This window comes from Rhinatrema bivittatum, chromosome 4, assembly GCF_901001135.1.
Source record: "Rhinatrema bivittatum chromosome 4, aRhiBiv1.1, whole genome shotgun sequence".
Lineage (NCBI taxonomy): Eukaryota > Metazoa > Chordata > Amphibia > Gymnophiona > Rhinatrematidae > Rhinatrema > Rhinatrema bivittatum.
In genome coordinates this window covers 52724936-52745971 of record NC_042618.1, presented here as the reverse complement: position 1 = coordinate 52745971, position 21036 = coordinate 52724936, and the positions used below count along the sequence as shown (strand labels likewise).

General features: G+C 42.5%; 1 protein-coding gene across 3 annotated transcripts in view; it reads left to right on the top strand.

The window, feature by feature from the left end:
• Nucleotides 1-21036, top strand: part of SYNE2 (spectrin repeat containing nuclear envelope protein 2) — a 799865-nt gene that overhangs the window by 397731 nt on the left and 381098 nt on the right. For all 3 annotated transcript variants that reach the window (XM_029598126.1, XM_029598125.1, XM_029598127.1), the window contains exons 47-50: nt 9741-9905; nt 13627-13799; nt 14438-14585; nt 15360-15494. In XM_029598126.1, the coding sequence (XP_029453986.1) occupies nt 9741-9905; nt 13627-13799; nt 14438-14585; nt 15360-15494 (621 nt within the window). The remainder of the gene's footprint in view (nt 1-9740; nt 9906-13626; nt 13800-14437; nt 14586-15359; nt 15495-21036) is intronic.

Below are 21036 nucleotides of genomic sequence, written 5' to 3'. Positions count from 1 at the left end.
AAGAGATTTATCTCCTGTGCAGGGGAGATCAGCCAAACGATCTTGAACCTCTGGGCGTAGATCTGAGGACTTTAGCCAAGCCCAACATCTTGCACTTATGCCAGCCGCCGATAACTGGGATGCTGTATCAAAGATGTCGTATGCCGATCGGACTTCATGCTTCCCTGCGTCAAAGCCTTTTTTTAACTATCTAGTTCAGCTGATTTATTTATTTAACAGTTTTTTATACCGACCTTCATAGTAGATAACCATATCAGATTGGTTTACATTTTAACAAGGGTAAACTGATGTAACAATTCTGGTAAACAATGGATAACAAAGGAAAAGGAATAAGTCAAAGTTACAAACAACAAGGAATGGAAACTTGGGAGCTTAAAACAAGCTGGAAGGAAGATAAAAGCAAAAAGCAGGTAGAATAAATATAACGTGATATGAATAATTTAACGGGTTAGAGCTTATGCTTTAACTTGGAACGTGCCAGTGACCATTGTTCTGGAGGTAGTGTGTCGAAGGTCTTGTATGAAGTGGGGCTCAAGCTATTGATTATCAGGTGGATCTGGGAAGGCTTGGTGAAAGCCACGTCTTTAGTCTTTTTCTGAAGGTTAAGAGGCAGGGTTCCAATCTGAGATTTGCTGGGATGCTATTCCAGATAGATGGGCCAGCTATTGAAAAAGCTCTGTCTTTGGTCGTAGAGAGGCGTGTGGCTTTAGTAGGGGGACATTTCAGAGTGCCTTTGTGAATATCTCTCGTTGGTCTATCAGAGGAGTGGAGTTTGAAAGGGATTTCCAGGTCGAGTTGGAGTTGTTGATGGATGGTTTTGTGTATTAGGGTAATAGATTTGTACAGGATTCTGAAATTTACTGGTAACCAATGTAGGTTTCTGAGGATGGGGGAGATGTGTTCACCGCGGCTGGTGTTGGTCAGCAGTCTCGCTGCCGCATTTTGTAACATCTGCAGTGGTTTGGTGGTAGATTTGGGGAGGCCTAGGAAGAGGGCACTGCAGTAATCTATTTGGCGAACAGTAGTGCCTGGAGGACTGTCCTGAAGTCTTGGAAAAATAATAGTGGTCTAAGTCGTTTCAATACCAGAAGTCTGTAGAAGCTGTCTTTGGTAGTTGTGTTGACCATTTTTTTAAGGTTTAGTCGATTGTCTATTATTGCCCCAAGGTCTCTCACGTGCGTGCAGGTGAGAGCTCCGGAAGGGACTCACCAAAGTCCTGCAATTGTTTGAAAAGATTTTGATTGCATTGCGTCATATATAATTGATATGCCGCAATACGTGAGATAAGCATAGAGCCGTGGAAGACTCTGCACCCTAAAGCATCTAGAAACTTCTGCTCCTTCCCAGGTGGTGCGGAAGAGTGAGGTTTTGGACGTTTCGCCCTCTTCTGGGCGGACTCCACTACCACCGACTGATGCGCCAGCTGCGTCTTTTGGAAGCCAGGCGAGGGCTGCACCAGATAGATAGCATCCATCTTGCGATTGACAGGAGGGACCATCCCAGGATGCTCCCAGTTACGTTGCATCAGATCCAGTAAAACTTCATGGACTGGGACAGACATTATCTCTTTTGGAGGGTCCAGGAACTGAAGCATCTCCAGCATTTTATGTCTGGAGTCCAACTCCATCTGCAGCATAAAGGGAATAGTCTCTGCCATTTCCTTGATGAAATTAATGAAGAAGAGGTCTTCCGGTGGAGATTTACACCTTTCCTCAGGAGGTGAAGGTTCTGATGGGTACCTCAGCCGAATCCTGGGAATCTGAGGTGTCATCCGTCCGTGGATCATATGGATGATCCCCTGCATCCAGCCGGAGGTCTGGCCACCAAAGTTATCGGTACTGGCATCAATGGTCTCTGCCCCGGCACAGACAAATCGAGATCCGGCACCGGTGTAGGGCGAGATGGCATCTGTGACTTGGCCAGTCTCCTCGAAGCGCTCACTCCCGAAGGTCCCGGGATGGGCGCTGGCCTCAACAAATCCTCTTCATCCGAAGAGAGCGGAATGGGTGTCGATGGAGCCATGGGAATCGGAGATTTCCTCGGCGCCACCGGCAGGGCACCAATGAGCATATCGAGTTTATCGAAAAGAGGAAGCAGCATCGGTGGCTTTGGTGCCGGCTCCGGCACGGGCACTGGTGCTGGAGTCTGTGGTCTGGGAAGGCCCTGGATGGTCTGGACCACTGCCTCTTGCACCATCCGGTGCAATTCCTCGCGGAACGCTGGAGTCATGAACCCCAGGTCCGGAGTAGGAGGCATGGCGGGCAATGCCGGAGGTTCCACCGGTCCCGGTGGAATCTCGGCTGCTGCGCCCACCGAAGGCGGGGAACGCCTCTGTGCATCCGGCTTAGAGGAGGGTTTAAGCTCCTCTAAGCCGGATTTCGGGCTTTCTTCTTCAGTGGCTCGATACCAGATGCCGCCACCACCGGTGTCCCAGATGTCGATGGCATAGGCCTACAATGCTAATGCCGGTGCTTTTCATGGTGCTCAGCCTTCCCTGTCTCCAGCACTGATGATGGAGACACCGAGCGAGACTCCTCTGCATCGGATCGATGGCGTTGCTTCGCTGGGGACGGTGTCAATGGAGTCTGTGAAGACGGGCGCTGCTGAAATAAGAGTGCCATTTTCTCTAGACATGCCAGATGACTCTTCGGGGTCATTTGAGCACATTTGGTACACGTCTCTACGTCGTGTGACGAGACCAGACACAGGACACAGACCAAATGAGGGTCTGTGATTGACATTGTCCTCGGACAGTCAGGGCACCGACAAAATCCCATCGCCATCGTGGCCTTCGAAAATTGAGGCTGGCCGCGGTCCCCACCGGGAACCGACCGAAAAACGGGCAAAACTTACCGTATGGACGCAGCAGACAAAATCCTGTTGAATAATCAGTCAAATTACTTAATAGGTAAAAATTCTGATTATACAACTCTCCCAACGTAAATCTGCTTAACTTATAAGAATGCTGAGACTCATAAGACTTATCTTGCATAATGCTGTAGGTTGTTACTGTTGTAATGAGATTTGAGAATGATGCCCACCTGATGCTAGCAGTGTTCCGACGCATAGCACCTGCTTCAGGGGCTGGAGAGTTGTTGCAGCGTCTCTTCACCTTTCAACTGCCACCTTCTCTGTCCAACAGTTGCAGTTACAACAGTAACAACCTACAGTGTCTAGCAAGATAAGAATGCTGAGACTCATAAGACTTATCAGTTGAGCAGGTTTTCCCGTCGATAGCAGGGCTGAATTAGCCATGCTGTCCTGGGATCTGTCAATCAGCTTAATAAGCAGAGGTTAGTTTTTTGTTCCCGCGCAGGAAGTACAGATTCTCCTCAGTCTGTTCTTTCCGCGCGCGGGATCGCACGCGGAGCTATCTTCTCATGTCCAAATCGGGCTTTAAGCGCGGCGGCAAGGTGATGTCGGTCACGGATGGCCATGACCGGTGTTACCGATGCCTCGCTGGCACCCATGATGTCCAAAACTGCGAATTTTGCACCAGAATGTCGCCCAGAGCCAAACGCCAATGGGCCTATAGACTGAAAGAGCTGCTGGGCACCTCAGACCCATCGGAGGCCCATTCTTTGCCGGGCCCGGTAAAGAAACCTCCGCATTCGGTAAAGAGAGCAGCCTCGTGGGAGGTAGGACAAAACTTTCATAGTGTACCAGTGCTTGCAACTCACCTACTCGTCTCACCGAGGTGACTGCGACAAGAAATGCTACTTTCCATGTCAGGTATTTTATGTGTGCTGTCTCCATTGGTTCAAAGGGGGGGAGCATCAGTTGCTCGAGGACTGAATTGATATTCCACGGAACCGCCGGCTTCGTAACAGGCGGTCTAAAGTGTAGTAGTCCTTTAAAGAAACGAGAGAGGAGTGGATGAGCCGCTATTGTGACATCATTGTATGGCCTATGGTAGGCCGAGATGGCACTGAAGTGAGCGCGAATTGAAGCCGTGGCTAGTCCATCATCGTACAGCCTACATAGGTAATCCACCAGTCGCTCCGGTGGACAATCCAGTGGTGATATGTTTTCGGATGCACACCACGTAGAGTAGCGTTGCCATTTGTAACTGTAATTCTTTCTGGTGGAGGGCTTCCTGGACTCCAAAAGTATAAGTTGAGCCTGCTGAGAAATGTTCTGTTCTGCTAATAACAGCCGGTCAACCTCCACCCTGTTAACTGGAGGGAGGAGTGCAACGGGTGTAGGAGCGTTCCGCATTCCTGAAGTAGAAGGTCTGGTCGATTCGGAAGACGGATTGGTGCAGCGCTGGATAAATGTAGAAGGTACGTGTACCATGGTTGACGAGGCCAGGCCGGGGCGATCAGGATCATTTGAGCCCTGTCCGTTATGCACTTTGAATTGTCCTGGTGATTAAGGGTATGGAAGGGAAGGCGTAAAGGAGCCCTGTCGACCATGATATTAGAAACGCATCTTGAGCTATCCGAAGATCGCTGGATTGTATGGAACAGAAGGTTGGAACTTGTTTGTTGATCGATGGATGGTGTCCCCCACCTGTGGAAGATACTGAGCGCTACCTGTGGATTGAGGGACCATTCGTGGGGATGAAAGATGCGACTTAACCTGTCTGCCCTTGTGTTTGCGACACCCGGCAGATAAGTGGCTTGCAGGTGTATGCAATGCTGGTGTGCATATTGGAAGATGATTAACGTTTCTTTGCAAAGAGGCCACGAGCCCGATCCCCCTTGCTTGTTGATATAGAACATCGCTACCTGATTGTCTATGTATACCATCACTCTCCGGCCTTGCAGAAATTCCTGAAAGGCCTGCAGGGCATTGCGAATTGCTCTGAGTTCTAGAAAGTTGATTTGTAAATTCTGTTCCGCCCGGGTCCAGAGACCTTGTGTCTCGTGTACATCTAGATGTGCTCCCCAGCCCTTCGTGATGCATCCATAGTGAGGACTGTATTGTGGATGGGCGGACGAAACAATGCTCCCTTCGTCATCGTGGACCGTAGGAGCCACCAAGAGATGTCCTTTTTCATTTCTATCGTATGATTTACTACGTTATCTATGTTTTAATTACATGTTTAATATCACCTGTAGCAACAGAAATGGGAGGAAATTTTCATTAAGCCATCTAGCAGCAAAACATGTAGGCACTTGCTTAAAGGTGAATTTTAAAACCTTGGCGTGCCAGAACTGGATGATATGTGCACAAGCCAAGCCGGCGAGCGCCGCACAGATTTTAAAAGGCTCCTGCGTACACATGTATCGCCTGTTACATGCACAAGCTTTTTTTTCTCAAAAAGGGGTGGGGAATGGGCATTCCTGGATTTCTCTATGAAACCAGCGCATACATACTTATGTGCACAAATGGTCCCCTGCCACGTAACCTTACCTCTGCTATGGATGGCGTGTAAGTCAGAAAACAAAAAAGACAGTAAAGAGGTGAGTGGGGTTTTAAAGGTCCAGGTTAACAGGGTAAAAGGGGAGGCTATTTAACTAGGGGGGTTAGGAAGCCCTAGCCCTTACCTGGGCGAACTGGGAAAGAACTGGAAAAACTGGAAAATATGCACGTATATTAGAAAATCTAACACACACACACACACACACACACACACACATATTGTCTTCTTACCCACCTTTGATCTCGCCATGCCTTTAGAAATGCCCAGCTTTTGAAATTAGGTGGCTACAGTTAGCCTCTCACTAAATTTAACCGATCTTGCTGGCTAACTCCTCAGAACCTATGGCAAACTAGAGTAGAGCTGATTCTGCATCATTCCTTCCTGATGGTATTTTCATTGTAAAGAAAAATGAAGATACTAAAGAACTATTAGCAGAATATGGCTAAATTTGCAAGACACACATCAAACATATAAAGGTAACTGGTATTCCTTTTATCAACAGTCACAATATAGAACCACATCAACAAATCACTGTTTCAATTATTTATGTATTTGTAGGACCTCTGATCTACCTGAGTGTGTTGAGCATACAGACTCATTTGTAGTATACAGGTCCAAATTTACTTTATTAATCACGAGGTAAATTTTTTTGAATTTTCCTTTTCTTAAAACGTTTCTAGACCCAAACTTTTATTAATCGTTGTGTGCATCACAATCGCACAACCCTTGGACACAGAGCCAAACTTTCAAAATAGAAGACCACTTTGCAGCTCTAAATGCTTTTCTATTATAGAAGTCTCAAAGGTATACTCATCATTTCGAATGTCCCGTCCCGACATGATCGTGTTTCGGACCGTCCTGGTCCTGCTTCAGGGGCAACGACTGATCCGTAAGAATTTTGGGTCTCCAACGATGACTTTATTACGGTTCTATTTCATTTCGCTCCATTATGTCTGCAGTCGGCATCCTCGACCGCTGTTTCAATTTGTAAGACAACAGAAACTATTTAATGACCTTTTTCAGACTTTATATAACATATAAGCGGCATTTGTATGCCATTTATTAAAAAAAAATGGGGCTAAGATCAGGACATGCTCTGAGGCACAGTGCTCATCCCTTGTTCTACCAACTGACATTTCCTTAGGATGTATTTATTTGATAGCTGTCAGTTGGGGTTTCACCTGTGATGGCACCACTTGCTAACAATATTGCTATCACTGCCACTCTTTTATAGTGTGCAGTTTATTTTCTACAAAATGAAGGGTTTCTTATTTTATATAAAATAAGCTGCACACTGTAAAAAAAGAAAAAAAAAGACATAAAACCAGTTACCCTAGTTTAGCCTGATTTTCAGAAGAAGTTGTAAACGTTTAATACAGATGACAATCTGCCCTTATTATTTTTATGTACATAAACACATAAGAGTTGCCATATCCCAGTATCCTGTTTCCAACAGTGGCCAAGCCAAGTCAAAAGTACCTGGCAGGATCCCAAGGGGTAGATAGATTCAAAGCTGCTTATCCCAAGATTAAGCAGTAGATATCTGCAACTCTACCTTAATGGTTATTGGACTTTTCCTCCAGGAACTTGTCCAAAATATTTTTTAAATGCAGCTACACTGATAGCTTTCACAACATTCTCTGGCAACGAATTTCAGAGCTTAATTTTGCTTTGAGTAAAAATATATTTTCTCTTATTAGTTTTAAATGTATTAACCAGTAACTTCCTTATGTGTCCCCTGGTCTTTGTACTTTTCAAAAGAGTAAACAACTGAGTAACGTTTACTTGTTCCATTCTGCTCATTATTTTATAGACCTCTATCATTTCTCCCCTCAGTCGTCTTTTCTCCAAGTTGAAGAGTTGTAACCTTTTTAGTATCATCCAGTAAAAATGTTGCTAGCAGTAAATTTTTATGGGTTATCATAAGGTTTGGGGATAACTGCACAGAGCAGCAGTTGCTACCCTTAAGAGAAACATGCGGGTAACCTGCACAGCACATTATATACTACCTTAAGCTTGCTAGGCAGACTGGATGGACCATTTTGGTCCTTTCCTGCCGTCATTTCTATGTTTCATAGGGGAATTGTTCCATCTCTGTTATAATGTTGTATTCCCTTCTCTGTACATTTTTTAATTCTGCTATAACTTTCTTCAGATTTGGTGACCAGAACTGCACATAATACTCAAAATGAGGTCACACCATGGAGTGGTACAGAGGCATTATGATATTCTGTTTTATTCTCCATTCCTTTCCTAATAATCCCTGGAATTCTAATTGCTTTCTTGGCTACTGCTTTACACTGAGCAGAAGATTTCAACGTATTTTCAACGATGACACCTAGATCCTTTTCCTGAGTGGTGACTCCTAATGTGGAACTTTGCATTTTGTAGCTATAATTTGGGTTACTCTTCTCTTAAGTGCATCCCTTTACACTTGTCCACATTAAATTTCATTTGCATGCCCAGTCTCCTAGTTTTGCAGTGTCCTCTTGCAATTTCTCACAATCCTCTTCTGATTTAACAACTTTGAATAATTTTGTGTCATCCGCACATTTGATCACCTTGCTGCTTGTTCCCATTTCCAGGTCGTTTATAAATATATTAAAAAGCAGTGGTCCCAGAACAGATCCCTGGGGCACTCCAGTATTCACCTTTTTCCATTGGGAAAATGTACCATTTAGCCCTACTCTCTGTTTTATATCTTTTAACCAGTTGTCAATCCACAATAGGACACTGCCCCCTATCCCATGACGTTTTAATTTCCTAAGAAGTTTCTCATGAGGGACTTTGGCAAATGCCTTCTGAAAATCCAAGTACATTGGCTCACCTTTATCCACATGTTTATTTATCCCCCCCAAAAAAATGTAGCAAATAGGTGAGGCAAGACTTCCCTTGGCTAAATCCATGTTGACTTTGTCCCTTTGAACTATGCTTTATTTTATTTATTTCATTTTATTTTTATTGTGCTATGATGTTTCTTTCTCTTCTTTCTTCTTCTTTTGAGAAGTATTTATGTTGATGCTAAGATTTAAACTGTAATCTATGCAATTCTTATGTTTATTTTAGTTATATTTTATTTTTATTTTTGTTTATTTTCTATATTTTATCAAATTGTGAACTGTTTTGATCAATTATACATTGCCAAGATGGTATAGAAATGTTTTAAATAAATAAATCTATATGTTCAGCAGTTTTGTTCTTTTTTTATCCTTTCTACCAGATAAACATGGATGTCTGAAAGAACAGAGGTAGTAACTTTCAAACTGACGCACTTTGGTGCATCTGCATTGGTGTGCATACAGATATGTGGCCATTTTATAGCACGCACACATATATAGAAACATAGAATTGACAGCAGAAGAAGACCAAACGGTCCATCCAGTCTGTCCAGCAAGCTTTCACCTTTTTTTTTTTTCCCCCATATTTATCTGTTACTCTTGTCCCTTGTAAGTGACTTTTTTGTTCTATTTCCCTTCCACCCCCGCCATCAATGTAGTTAGCAGTGCTGGAGCTGCATCTAAGTGAAGTATCTAGCTAATTGGTTAGGGGTATCCGAGCTGGAGCTGTATCTAAGTGAATACTTTGCATCTAAGTGCATACTTTGGCCGCGCACCCATGTGGGTGTGCAGCCGGGTTGGGTATTTTATAATGGGCACACATCCACACCACTGCTAGTTTCACTAGTTTTTCCACTTAAGAGCTAGGTTCTCCAAAACCCCCTGCTTTAATAGGCTGTACTCCTCCCAGTTACCCCAGACCCTTTAAACCCAGCAGAAATGGCTAATTTATTTTATTTTTTAAGTTACATCTCCTCCATAGCAGAAGTAAAGTTACATGGCAGTGGACCTGGGCGTGTGCTGGGTTGCATATGTATTTATGTGCCCATCTCTTTTCCAATCCGGAAATGCCCATGCCCCACCCATACCACTCCCCTTTTTGGAATCAAATGAGATGTCCATGCGGCAGGAGATACACGCACATCTAGGTGGCTTTTAAAATTCGGTGGGCACGCATCTCCTGATATTGGCACTCGCTGGGTTCTTTAAATTCACTTTATAGTTTATATTAACCACGAAAATAATGTTTATGCTGTTTCACGATTATTGATGTTGCTTTAATTGTCATGATGGTGTTTGTTGAATGATCGTCTATCAAATAATAAATAAAACTGCAGCATCAGAACTTTGAAAAAGAAAAAAACCCTGCTGCATCAACAATACCATCCTTGTTTGAATGTATGTAAATAGGAATGCAACAATTTACTTCATTTAATAAAGACAAAATTTCATCTTGCTATACTGCGTTTATAAGTACAATTGAAGGCCTTATTATTCTGAAGAACTTTTAATGAATAGCTCTTGATGATTTCAAGGATGAAGTTGGGATCCGTGAGCTGACTGTGGAAAAACGTGGTGGTTGGAAAGAAGAGCTCGTGGACCTACAGCAATGGCTTCAGAAAACCAGAGCTGAATTGGAAACATATCAGAACTCTCCATGTGGTGAAGATAAACTGGCTGAAAAGATCAGCCATATTCAGGTACTCTAATACAGCATTTCTGATATGTGATAACCAATATAGATTAAAAAAATGTTTTTGCAAATTTTGCAGATGAAAGGGTTGGCTAAAGTTAACAGAGGAGCTAAAGTTAACAGAGGAGCTAATTTTCAAAGAGTTTAGGCTCCTAGTCAGATCCAGCTGCTAATACTTCTATTTCCTCAGCTTTTTGGCAGTTCCAGCTGCTAATTCTTCAGCTATTTCCTCAGCTTGTTGAAACTAAGAATTCTCTTAACTCGTCCCTAATGTTGAAGAGAGCGTGGGACAAACACAGAGAATTCTTAGTTGTGAAAAAATAGAGGTAGCAGAAGAATTAGTAGCTGTGTTTGTGTTGCAGGTTGCATGTTCCTTCTCCTCTTCCTCTGCTGGCATTTGAATGTCTGTCCATGGCAGACTTTTTTGGTGGGGGCTCAGCCCCATTCTCTGTCTAGTCACAAAAGCAGAGGGCCTCTCCCATTCAGTGTGCCCCCCCGAGACAGTGGAGTAGCTAGTGGCTTCCCCAAAGTCCTTACCCATCCCCCACCCAGTGTGAGACAACTAGTTTGGGTGGGGGATTTTAAATTGCCAGATGTGGACTGGAGTAGCCTTTTTGCAGATTCGGTTAGATATGGAGATCCTGGACTCCCTTCAAGGGATTTCCTCAGATTAATGGCAATGGAACCCAATATACTTAAGTCCTGGTACTCATACATGGATAGACACAAGACCTGCATTTCAAAAATACTGACTTTGGTAAAATGGGGAACTACTTTAATCAAGTGCTGGCAAGGTGGGAGTTGGTGGCTGAAGTGCAAGAATAGTGGGATATAGTAAATGCAGCAGATCTTTGACAGGAAAGTCAATGAAAAGAAGAAGAAAAATAAACTGTTCTCCATAGTGGTGTCTAGAAAACTAAGAGAAAAGATTAGCATTCAAAAAGTACAAAGAATCTCAAAGTGAAGAAGACAGGAAAATATCTGGTAAAGCAGGAAAAGAAGTCAGGGTGTCAAAAGCATGAATGGAAGACACGATCGCTAAAGAGTTAAAGTGAGGCGACTAAACTTTTTTCAGATATCTCAGAGAAAGAAGGATGGTCGGAGGTAAGATTGACAAGAGACACAAGGTGTGATGCATGGAGAGAGATGAAGAAAATATAGAAACGCTAAATAAATAGCTCTGTTTGGTTTTCACAGAGGGAATGATTGGAGAAAGATCACTGAAGGTTGTCAAAAGTACATATGGTAATGGGATATAACTTCATTTAAGGAAGAGAGTGTTTGTGTGCATCTAGCAAAACTGAAAGTGGACAAAGCCATGGGGCTGGATGGGGATACATGTCAGAATATTAAGGGAGCTCAGAGAGGTTCTGGCAAGTTTGCTGAAGGACCTGTTCAATAGATCTTTGGAAACAAGAGTGGTTCCGTGGGACTGGAGATGTGTGGATTTGGTCCCTCTTCTTAAAAGTGGTAACCACATATGCCCACCATTAAACCCTTGCATTCAAAGTTTATGGTTAAGGCCTGACATTAAAAACAGAAGTTGTGGATATATCATTACCTTCTATGAAGGGACACTTCTTCCATAGGAAGGGGCATATGTAGCCAGCAGAAATTAGAGACATGTCCTGGAGATAAGTGATTTTACTATTGGGAGGAGTCAGTCCAGGAAATCTGCTTTGTTTGCTATTGGAGAGACAAAGCTTTATACAATAGATGGTAATAGAAAATGCTGAGTGCTAAAAGCTATAAAACAGAAGATTCACCAGCCAATAATTTACTACTTTAACACACTGTGCTTGTTCACGGACAATTATATTTCAAGACTACTCTAATTGCAAGTAGTCCATGAGCTTTAATCATAGACCCTTTTATTTATTTGGTAACTTTTTTCTAATATATTTTATCATAGAGTAAAGTATGATAAAGTACATATCAATTACTTTCCTTGACTGAGTCTGTATGTATTTACACCTGACACAATACTATGTTTCTTTATCCTGCATTAGGGGGTTTGGCGACGTGCAACAATCCTGTCCCATTAGTTGGAGCAGTGTATTGCTTATCTATCTCTTCTGTGAAAACGGAGATAAGCGTAGCTGCAAATTCCACGTATATCCAATCATTCTGTTCTGTTTACTATCCAGGCAAATCCGTTTTGCTCTAATCATTAACCAATCACATCTTTTCTTTAACATAATTCCATTCTAACTCCTGATTCATTCCATATGGTTCCATAGACCATGTAGCCTTATGTCAAAGGGAATGGGCTGAGGCAGTCCTTTCTTGTACCCCCAATTACATGCATAAAATATGGTTCTGATGTCCCAGTTGATTTCTCGAAAAGAATTAGGACTACATCTCCATACATGCAATTGTATATATAAATACACACACACATATAGTGACCATATAGTTTCTTGCCAAAAACAAAAACTTGCATTATTGTTATTAATAAATGATATTTTAATTGCATTCTGTTGAAATAAAATGTATTTATTTATCGAGTTTTATATACTGTCGTTCGGTTTCACCATTACAACAGTTTACAAAGTTTCGATGTTTAACAGAGTGTTCAAAATTCATACGCTTGTTAACATAGTTATCTTAATCATTATAAACATAGTTTGGTTGTAACTTGTACAGGTTAATTTACGTGTTTTGGATTGGGTCTGGATGTTTATATGGGCCAATAGGGAGGGAAGTTGTAGCATAGAGTCATAGGGTATTTTGGTAGGCTTTGGTGAACATCCAAGTTTTTAGTTCTTTTTTGAAGGTTTTTAGATTTTCTTGTGTTCTCAGTTCGGTTGGGAGGGAGTTCCATAGCTCGGGGCTTCCTAGGGATATGGCTGTTTTCCGAGTTGAGGTAAGTTTGTGATGAGGTGGAATTTTTAATAGACCTTTGTTAGCTGAACGGAGATTTCGGTTTGGTGAGTGAAGTTTTATGGATGCACTTAGCCAGTTTGTTTGTTTTTCATATATTATTTTGTGTATTATGGATAGTATTTTGTATTCAATCCTGAATTTTATTGGGAGCCAGTGTGGTGAAATGAGGGTTGGAGTGATGTGATCGTATTTTTTCGTTCCTGTGAGTATTCTGGCAACTGTTTTTTGAAGGATTTGTAGTGGTTGGATGGTGGTGAGAGGTAAGTTGAAAAGCAGGGAGTTGCAGTAATCTAGGTTGGAGAAGATGAGAAGTTGGAGGACTGTTCTGAAGTCGTTGGGGGAAAGGAAAGGTTTTAGGTGTCATAGGGTTAGGGTTTTGTGATATCTGTCTTTGATTTTTGCGGAGATGTGGTTCTTGAAGGATAGTTCCTTGTCTATTATTACTCCTAAGTTGCGGGCATGAGTGACAGGGGAGATTGCCGACTTTTGCTTCGTTATGTTGAGTGGTGGTATGTGCCTAGGGTTCTTCTTTCTATCCAGCATGATTATTTCTGTTATCAATGTTTAGGATAAGTCTCATGTTGGTTAGTAGTTGCTTTATTTTGGTGAGGTAGTTGGCTGTTTTTTTGTAGGTGTCTTTCAGAGAGTTGTGTATTGGGATAAGTATCTGGATGTCATCAGCATAAATGAAGTGAGTCAGTTTAAGGTTTGAGGGGAAGTGGCATATCGGGAGAAGATAAATGTTGAAGAGTGTCGCTGATAGTGCAGAGCTTATGTTTTAATGTAGGTCTTTAACTTTGTTGTCATCCTTTCTGACTCAGCAGTGTTAGCTTTTCTTACAGGCTATTCATGCAGACATTATGCAGAAGCAAATAGATCTTGATGTGATTGACAGTAAAGTTGAAACTCTGGAGAGAGAGGCACAATCTGAGGGAAAAAGAAAAGCAAATCCAGAGATACAGGGGCCCAAGGATCAACTGCAAAAGCTACTTCTATACTGTGATTCATATAAAAGGTAAGCAGATGCTTTTAGCAGTTTTGTGCTATAAAAAATGAACCAGGGAATAAACTAGTTTCATCTGATGAGTCTTTGTAGATGCCTTGGAAAAATGCCTCACATGAATTTATAACCGAGCTGATGATGCGATACTCTGTTACTTTACGAGAAGGAGAAAGGGAGCTCAGACATAGCATTAGAAGGGGCCTCGACTTTTGAATTACAAAGTTTCATCAGCCCTTCCCCTGCAAATTGGTTTATATTGAATTGTCACCACTGCAGGTACTTGTGGGCTGAATTAAAACAAATCCACAGATGGGAGGATGAAGCGGGCGTTTGGGAGCGTAAAAAACAAACCTGTTGAGGACCCCTTCATTCTGCCTATTTATAGGAAAAGAGGGAACAGTTTCAGAACAGACGCCCTTTAAACCATATGGGGTCGATGTTCAACAAACCGCACGTAGATTTCGCAACGAGTTATCTAGCTATGCTGTGGCTGGCCAAATAACAATTAAGAGAATATTTTAGTAAAAAGTGATTCTTTTAAGAAACATTGAAAAATGGTCCTTTCTGAATTGGTTTTATAGACTGAGCATAATATTCTAGCACTACTGTGGATCAGCATTGTGATTAATCTCCACACTCTATACTTCTAGGCAGCTGGCATCTCTACAGACGGACCTGAGTAGCTGCTATGTTCATTTACATGAAGCTTCCCATTTATTAAATTCAATTCAGCTAAAACTGAGTGAGGGTAAACAGCCTTCCAGCAAGGATAGAGAAGCAATTTTAGCTGAGGTTCAGGTAATTTTCATAATTTTACTAAACAGATTATAGAGCTAAGATATCAAGGTTTCTTTGCCAAGACCAGTTTTGTTATTCTGGGTACTCTGCGCACTGTTCTCCAGTTCCTGCCCCCACCCCTCGTGTGCACATTCCTGCACTGGGCAGATTGTTATAGCGACTGTGAGACCTCATTCAGCTTTAGTTATAGCCAGCAGTTGGTGCAGCTTCAATAAGGACTTTGGCTGTAGGAAGGTAAACGGTTATTGTAGCCTGTTGTACGCTGGGTCATTTTCCCATGTAATATTACCCTCGGAAATGTTTCAGCCCTGTAATCCACAGTAACAGTCATTCCAGGGGTTAATTATGAATCTCTTGCCTCTCCCCTCGCCCCTTTTTTTTCTAAAGTGTAAAATCCTGGTGTGTGTTGATGATGTGCTCTCTTGTCCTTTTCTGAAAGGTGAGCATAGTGCTGCAGGAAGAGTAGACCCCTTAAAAGATTTTTCAGAGTGACAGGACCTTAAATCTGAGGAGCTCCGCAAGATCACCTTTCCTGCCTGAGTGCAGAGATGAATCTGAAACTTTTTAAATGAGCCTCATTATGTGCTGACGAGTCTTAATGTCTCTGGGACACCGAGGGGAGGCTTGACTTATCAGCAAAGGAGAGAACAAAAGATTGGCAGTACTTGTCCTTGATACAGTACTAGAAAAATATAACTGAGAATCTCAATTGTTGGCTTTCTGCAAAGTGTTAATGAACTTGGAAATGTCTCTTCTTTCTCTCTTTCTTCTTAGCCACTTTATGATCAAGTGTGGCATCACTTTGGTTTTCTCGACAAAATCTGCTCACAAGCTCTCAGTCTGAAAGTTTCTAATAATGCGGAGCAGGAGAGGAAAAAGCTGAGAGAGAAATGGGAGCCCCTAATGATGGTTGGTGCCTCTCTTTCATATGCAGCTTTAAAAAAAAAAAAAAGAAACAAAATACATATGTTGAGTACTTTTTTAACAATTTCATATTACCTGATCTTTTGGTATGTATCTGTCTATATCTATATATCTATAGTCAAAATAGATACCAGACAAACCTTCCCACTGAATTAAGTGCTATATTAATACATTTCACTCTCCACCATGTGTGTGTGTGCATATATATATATATATTTATTTTTTTTTTATATACATAGAATTCCAACAAAAAACAGACCTTGAGGTACAAAATGAATAACTAATTGCAAATGAACCCAAAATCAAGTATTGAAAAGCAGAGTTCCCTTGTATATTCCAGTTTATTCTCTTCGCTCTGTGAGTCTGTGATTGCTGCAGGTATCGCCTGTTAGGGGTTCTAAGCACCGACAGACAAGACTGTACTCTGCTTATAACTCAGATCTTGAGCTTCAGGCTTAGCCAGAAGACTGAGCTGCTTCGCAAGTTGCTTCTAGTTATTAGTGCCAAATTTGTTTGTGCAAATTATGCTCCATAACTGCATCGGCTCCTGGTGGTCAACAGTTTGGCTGACAGGAGCCAGAAGTAGAATTGTGAAATGGGAAAAATAAAAAGAATTTAGAGAGTAACGTTTGTAAGCATTTGCAAACTTCCCTTCTCTTTTTCAATTGGACCTAGCAGAGGGAGACTCTTCAAAATATCTTAGTAAATGTTTTTATTATAGCCTATTCCCTACTTGATCACTTTGTAAGTGCCTGATGTTTTAAGGGTTTTTTTCCTATCTTAGGGGTTGAATTTCAAAGCCATTTATGCACTTAAAACCCAGCTTTACGTGTGTAAATGTTACAAAAAAGTCCAGGGCTCTGTGTGTGTAAAACTATGCATGTAACCTGTGGGTGTACTTTGATACAAACTGCAGAGAGGTGTTCAGTAGCAGAGTTGAAAGGTACATGCACACTTTCTGATTTAAAAAAAATGTGTGTGTGCAAGTTAGCCTGCATAAGTTATACCTTCTGAATAGGAGGTGTAATGTTGCACAAGTTAACATGGAAAAATTACCCAATTTCAAAGTGATTTTATGCACATAAGTTTGCTTTGAACATGCTGGCTAAAGTCTTCATGCACTTGCAGACTTTAGCCCTACTTGCACAGTTATAAAATACCATCCTCATGTGTACAGGAAAAATGCTTAGTACATAGGACCCCATATAAAATTACTGCATTTACATCTTTAAAAAAATCTTATCATTCTGGCACCACTTTTAAGTATTAGTAATGCAGGTACTGTTATTTTTGTAAGTATGCTCTTTCTTTCATCTTCCTGAAATTTTAATCATGTTCTGTCTTTGAAGGAGATTTCCTTAGCTAGATCCAGTGACCCTCAGCATTTGGCATGCAGAGAGCATGCAGAGAAGTTCCAGCAGTGGCTGTGCCATAGAGAAGAGCTGCTGAACTCCTCACCTGCTGCACAGCAAGGGAAACTGCCATCTGCAGAAGGACTTTTGGTGCTTCAGGTTAACCAAATAGGCAGCATTGGTTTATTTTTAACAACCTTTTACATAATAATTCCCAATATTCACAGTCATTTTGTACAGTTGATAGCAATGTCTGTATCATCTAATGGGTGAACAGTACAAAAAAGATGTAGTGATATCAGATGAATTCCTAAATCCATGAACCCTCTTCATGGCTACAGAAAATATCCTTTTATTCAAAAGATTATGATCCTTTTCTTCTTATATCCATCCACCTCATATAAAGACTAATTGCAGTAGGTTTGAGGGTCTTCCAGAATTTGGACAGTAAATTGCCTAGGACGCTCTCCCTTGATAATACTAGAAGCGTTGTACTTGCAAGGAATTACTTCAGAGACCTTTGTAGGTACACTTAAGTCTGAAGGAAACTGTATACTGTCCTGGTACTATGTATAGCATAGCTAGGCTGGCCAGGAATTATTGAGAAAATATAGACATCATACATAATTTCCTCCCCAAACCTAAAATGTGTATATAATTCATTGTCATTTATTTGATTTAATAGTTGTGGATCTTTACTAGATTAATCATTCACTTGCAGTAATCTAATACAGCTCTTTTGTGTACTATTAGTTACCCAAGGAATGAAAAATAGACTAGTAGACATGATAAAAGCATATTGCATGCGAATAACAGTGCATGAGATATAAAAATTGTAGGTTGATGTTAGCAAAGATTCTTTAAGATTTCAGTTATATATAAAGTCTGTAGTATTTCTGATCATTTATTTTCTTGTCCTGCTGTAGAGGCTGGCGGGAGCTTCAATTTTGTTAGATAGAAAAACAATTTTCTCTAGTAGATATGACTTGTAAAGTAGCTATCTTCACTTTGACAGGGAAGATTAGTTTAATAACATAAATCATGCATTTACTGTTAAAAAGAATTGTAATAAATTGCCAAAACACATAAAAAGCTTTCTTGGTCTTCATTTGCTATGTTTAATATAAGCTTTTACATAAATCTTCAGAACTGGCTACTGACGCACAGTATTTTTTTCCCACTTTCTTCTTGATTATCTTGTAGAGAGAGCTTTTAGACAATTAGAAGAAGGTTAGATGTAATGGACCTCTGGTGATCTTTCAACCTAAGCCAACTATGTAACTATATAATTCTAGTTCCTTATCATCCCACCAAACCAGACCAGATGCATGGATTTTTATCCCTTACCAGGAGATGGAGACAGAGAATGAAAGCTTTGATGGAAACAGCCTAGATAATGAACTATGACACCTACAGCCTTTCAGTATTTCTCTGTCTCCAGCAGTGATAGATGTGCCAAACCTGCAGTCTTTAGATTTTGGTGGATGAAGGGCTCCAAGGAGGGTTTAGGTCTGTTTGGACTTGCTCTCTGGTTGAGTAGGGGCCAACCCTGTTGCGGGGGGGGGGGGGGGGGGGGGGGGGGGTGTCTGAAAACCAGTGGCATTTGTTCCATCTTATCCTGCTCTCCACTCTTAATCCCTGGCTGTTGGGATGCGGGACCCAAGATCGGAACAAAGATCCTTTAAGAATCAAGGAAGTATCTGTATTTTTGTGTTTTTCTCTGGGGTAAAATTACCTAAAAAAACAGTTTATGAAGTGGCAGGAAATCTGAAGCCAGGGCAGTGGTTAGTTGGAGCTTGCCTTTCCTGCAGCAGGAGCTGATGGTGGAGTGTTGGGGACCTGGCAGGGAGAGGGGAGAGAGTGTGCAAATAGCAGTGGAGTATATTTTGCTTGCAGCTGTGCAGTGCCAAAAGCATGGCCACCACTGTGGAGCATGAGAAAAAATGTCTCATTTCTAGGGGCCTGTGCACAAGTGTTTTATATCCACACTGTGCTGGTCCTGTTCTGGAGTAGGAGAAGGCCGTTTGGGAACATCTGCAGCAAATGAAAAAAGGACCTCCAGGATTAAGGTGAAGGCAGCACCTGAAGTCAGCTCTGCTGGGAAAGAGATGGTCAGATTGGGGATGGCAGCCATTATAGATTTTGCCTCTGGCAGTGCTAGACCAAGGTAGGGAGGTGTTTGCTGAACTTCTGGTGTTGTCTCCCACACAGGGGCTTATTGCCCCACAGGATGAAGCTGGGGTAGGATCAGGTTCAGTAGATAAGTGGAGCTCATCTCCTGTGGTGCCTTTTTCTCCAGAATTTGTAGTGCTAATGCATCTGGCCTTTTTAATTAAGCAGGCTCAGATATGAATAAATCTACCTCAGAAGGGATTTCCTCCAGCTCTATTCCTTCTATCCCTTCTTGGGCCAAGAGAGCCAGGAGGGAACTGGAACCAGAGTGGGAACAGTGTCGATGGATGGTTCACTGAAGGAATTGATGGTTGGGAAAGAATTGGAAAGTGAACCAGATTGGGTGGGAGGGGGTTTCCCCAGAAGACAGTGAAATCCCGATGGTAGAGGGAGATGACTCCTGGGTGGTTCGTTTTGTTTAAAAAAGAGGAGCTGCCAGTGATAACACAGACCCTGGTGTAGTTGGGCATTAAGGAGCAGCAGTTGGAACCAGCTCTGGAAGGGGAAGATCCCATTTTGAAAAGGGCACAGGGGCCCAACTAAGGCATTCCCCTTTCTTAGTGGTAAAGGCCTTTATATCTGCAGAGTGGGGAAACTCCGGAAGCTGAGCTGAAAGTGGGTAGAGCCATGATTTTGTGATATCCATTTCCTGAGGAAGCCTTGGAGCAATTGAGGTTTCCTAAGGTGGATGCACTGGTCTCTACAGACACAAAGAAAATGATTCCTGTAAAGGGAAGTGTGATCTTAAAGAATGCCCAAGATGGGAAACTTAGAAATGATGGCAGAAGACCAAATGGTCTATCCAGTCTGCCCAGCAAGCTTATGGTAGTATCTGCCATACCGCACAGATCTGTTAGGGTTTTGAGGTGTTTAGTGGATTCATAGGTGCTGCAGTGATGGCCACTCCCACGGGGAGGAGCCCCGCGGGGAACTGCAGTACTGGGCTAGACTCAGATGCACAAACACAGAGATTGATTTTATTGTACAGCTTGTAGAGTTCACCAGAGTTGGCAGTAGTGAGCAGATTCCTGCAGCAGCAGTCTTGGGTCCTCGGCTGAGGAGACCCATCCCACAATGGTGGTATAGGGAACGCCAATGCAGATCTTCAATGAGGAGCTATAGGTGAGACAGACTGGTAGATGTTAGATTACTCACACTCTTGTAGCTGTAATAGTGGGGTTCCCAGCAGGTAGAAGTAATGGTAGCAGGCACCAAGATAGACAACTCAGGCCCTCAAGGAGTGAGTACCTGGATACTGGATAGGCACCGGGAAAAAAGCATAGGGCCCCCGAGGAGCGGGGACCCAAGTTAGTAGAACCCGGAGGGTAGAGAGAGCTTCCAGCAGCAGCAAGAAGCGGCAGCTTAGACCGGGCGAATCCAATCCTTGCTAACTCAGTCAGTCAGCAAATGGGCAACCTAAATACCCGGATGTTGTGACGTCACTCGAGGGGGACGCCCCTGAGGTTCACGCCAATGTTGGAATAAAGACATGGGTAGCGTGCATGCGCGCACCCTAGGAGGCCCTCAGGTGAATCATGGTGAAATGCCTTGCCATAGCCGTTCCGGGGACGCTGGAGAGTGCGGTAAGCAGACGCGGCGGTCGCCATTTTCCCGAGGCTGGTGGAGAAAGGAAATATTGAGGTGAAGCATGTAGGACGAAGCCGTCTGAGTCCGGACGCAACAAGATCATCCCCATACTTATCATTTTCCCAGACTGTAAAAGTCAGGTCTGTCTTAAACAGGTCTTTGAGGTGTCAGCCCTGACTGAGCTGTGGTTTGTGACAGTTATAGGTATAGGGTGAGTTTGTGCTGGGCACAGCAGATACCAGTGGACACTACTGAGAACAGTCTGACAGAAAAGGAGGTGGAAAAACTGGAAGCTGGGCTCGCGTTTACAGCAGTTGCTTTCTATGATCTCATTCAGACTTCAGCCAAAGGTATGGTAGCCTTGGTATCAGCCAGGTGTTTATGGAGGCTGTGCAACTGGGTGACAGATGTATGGT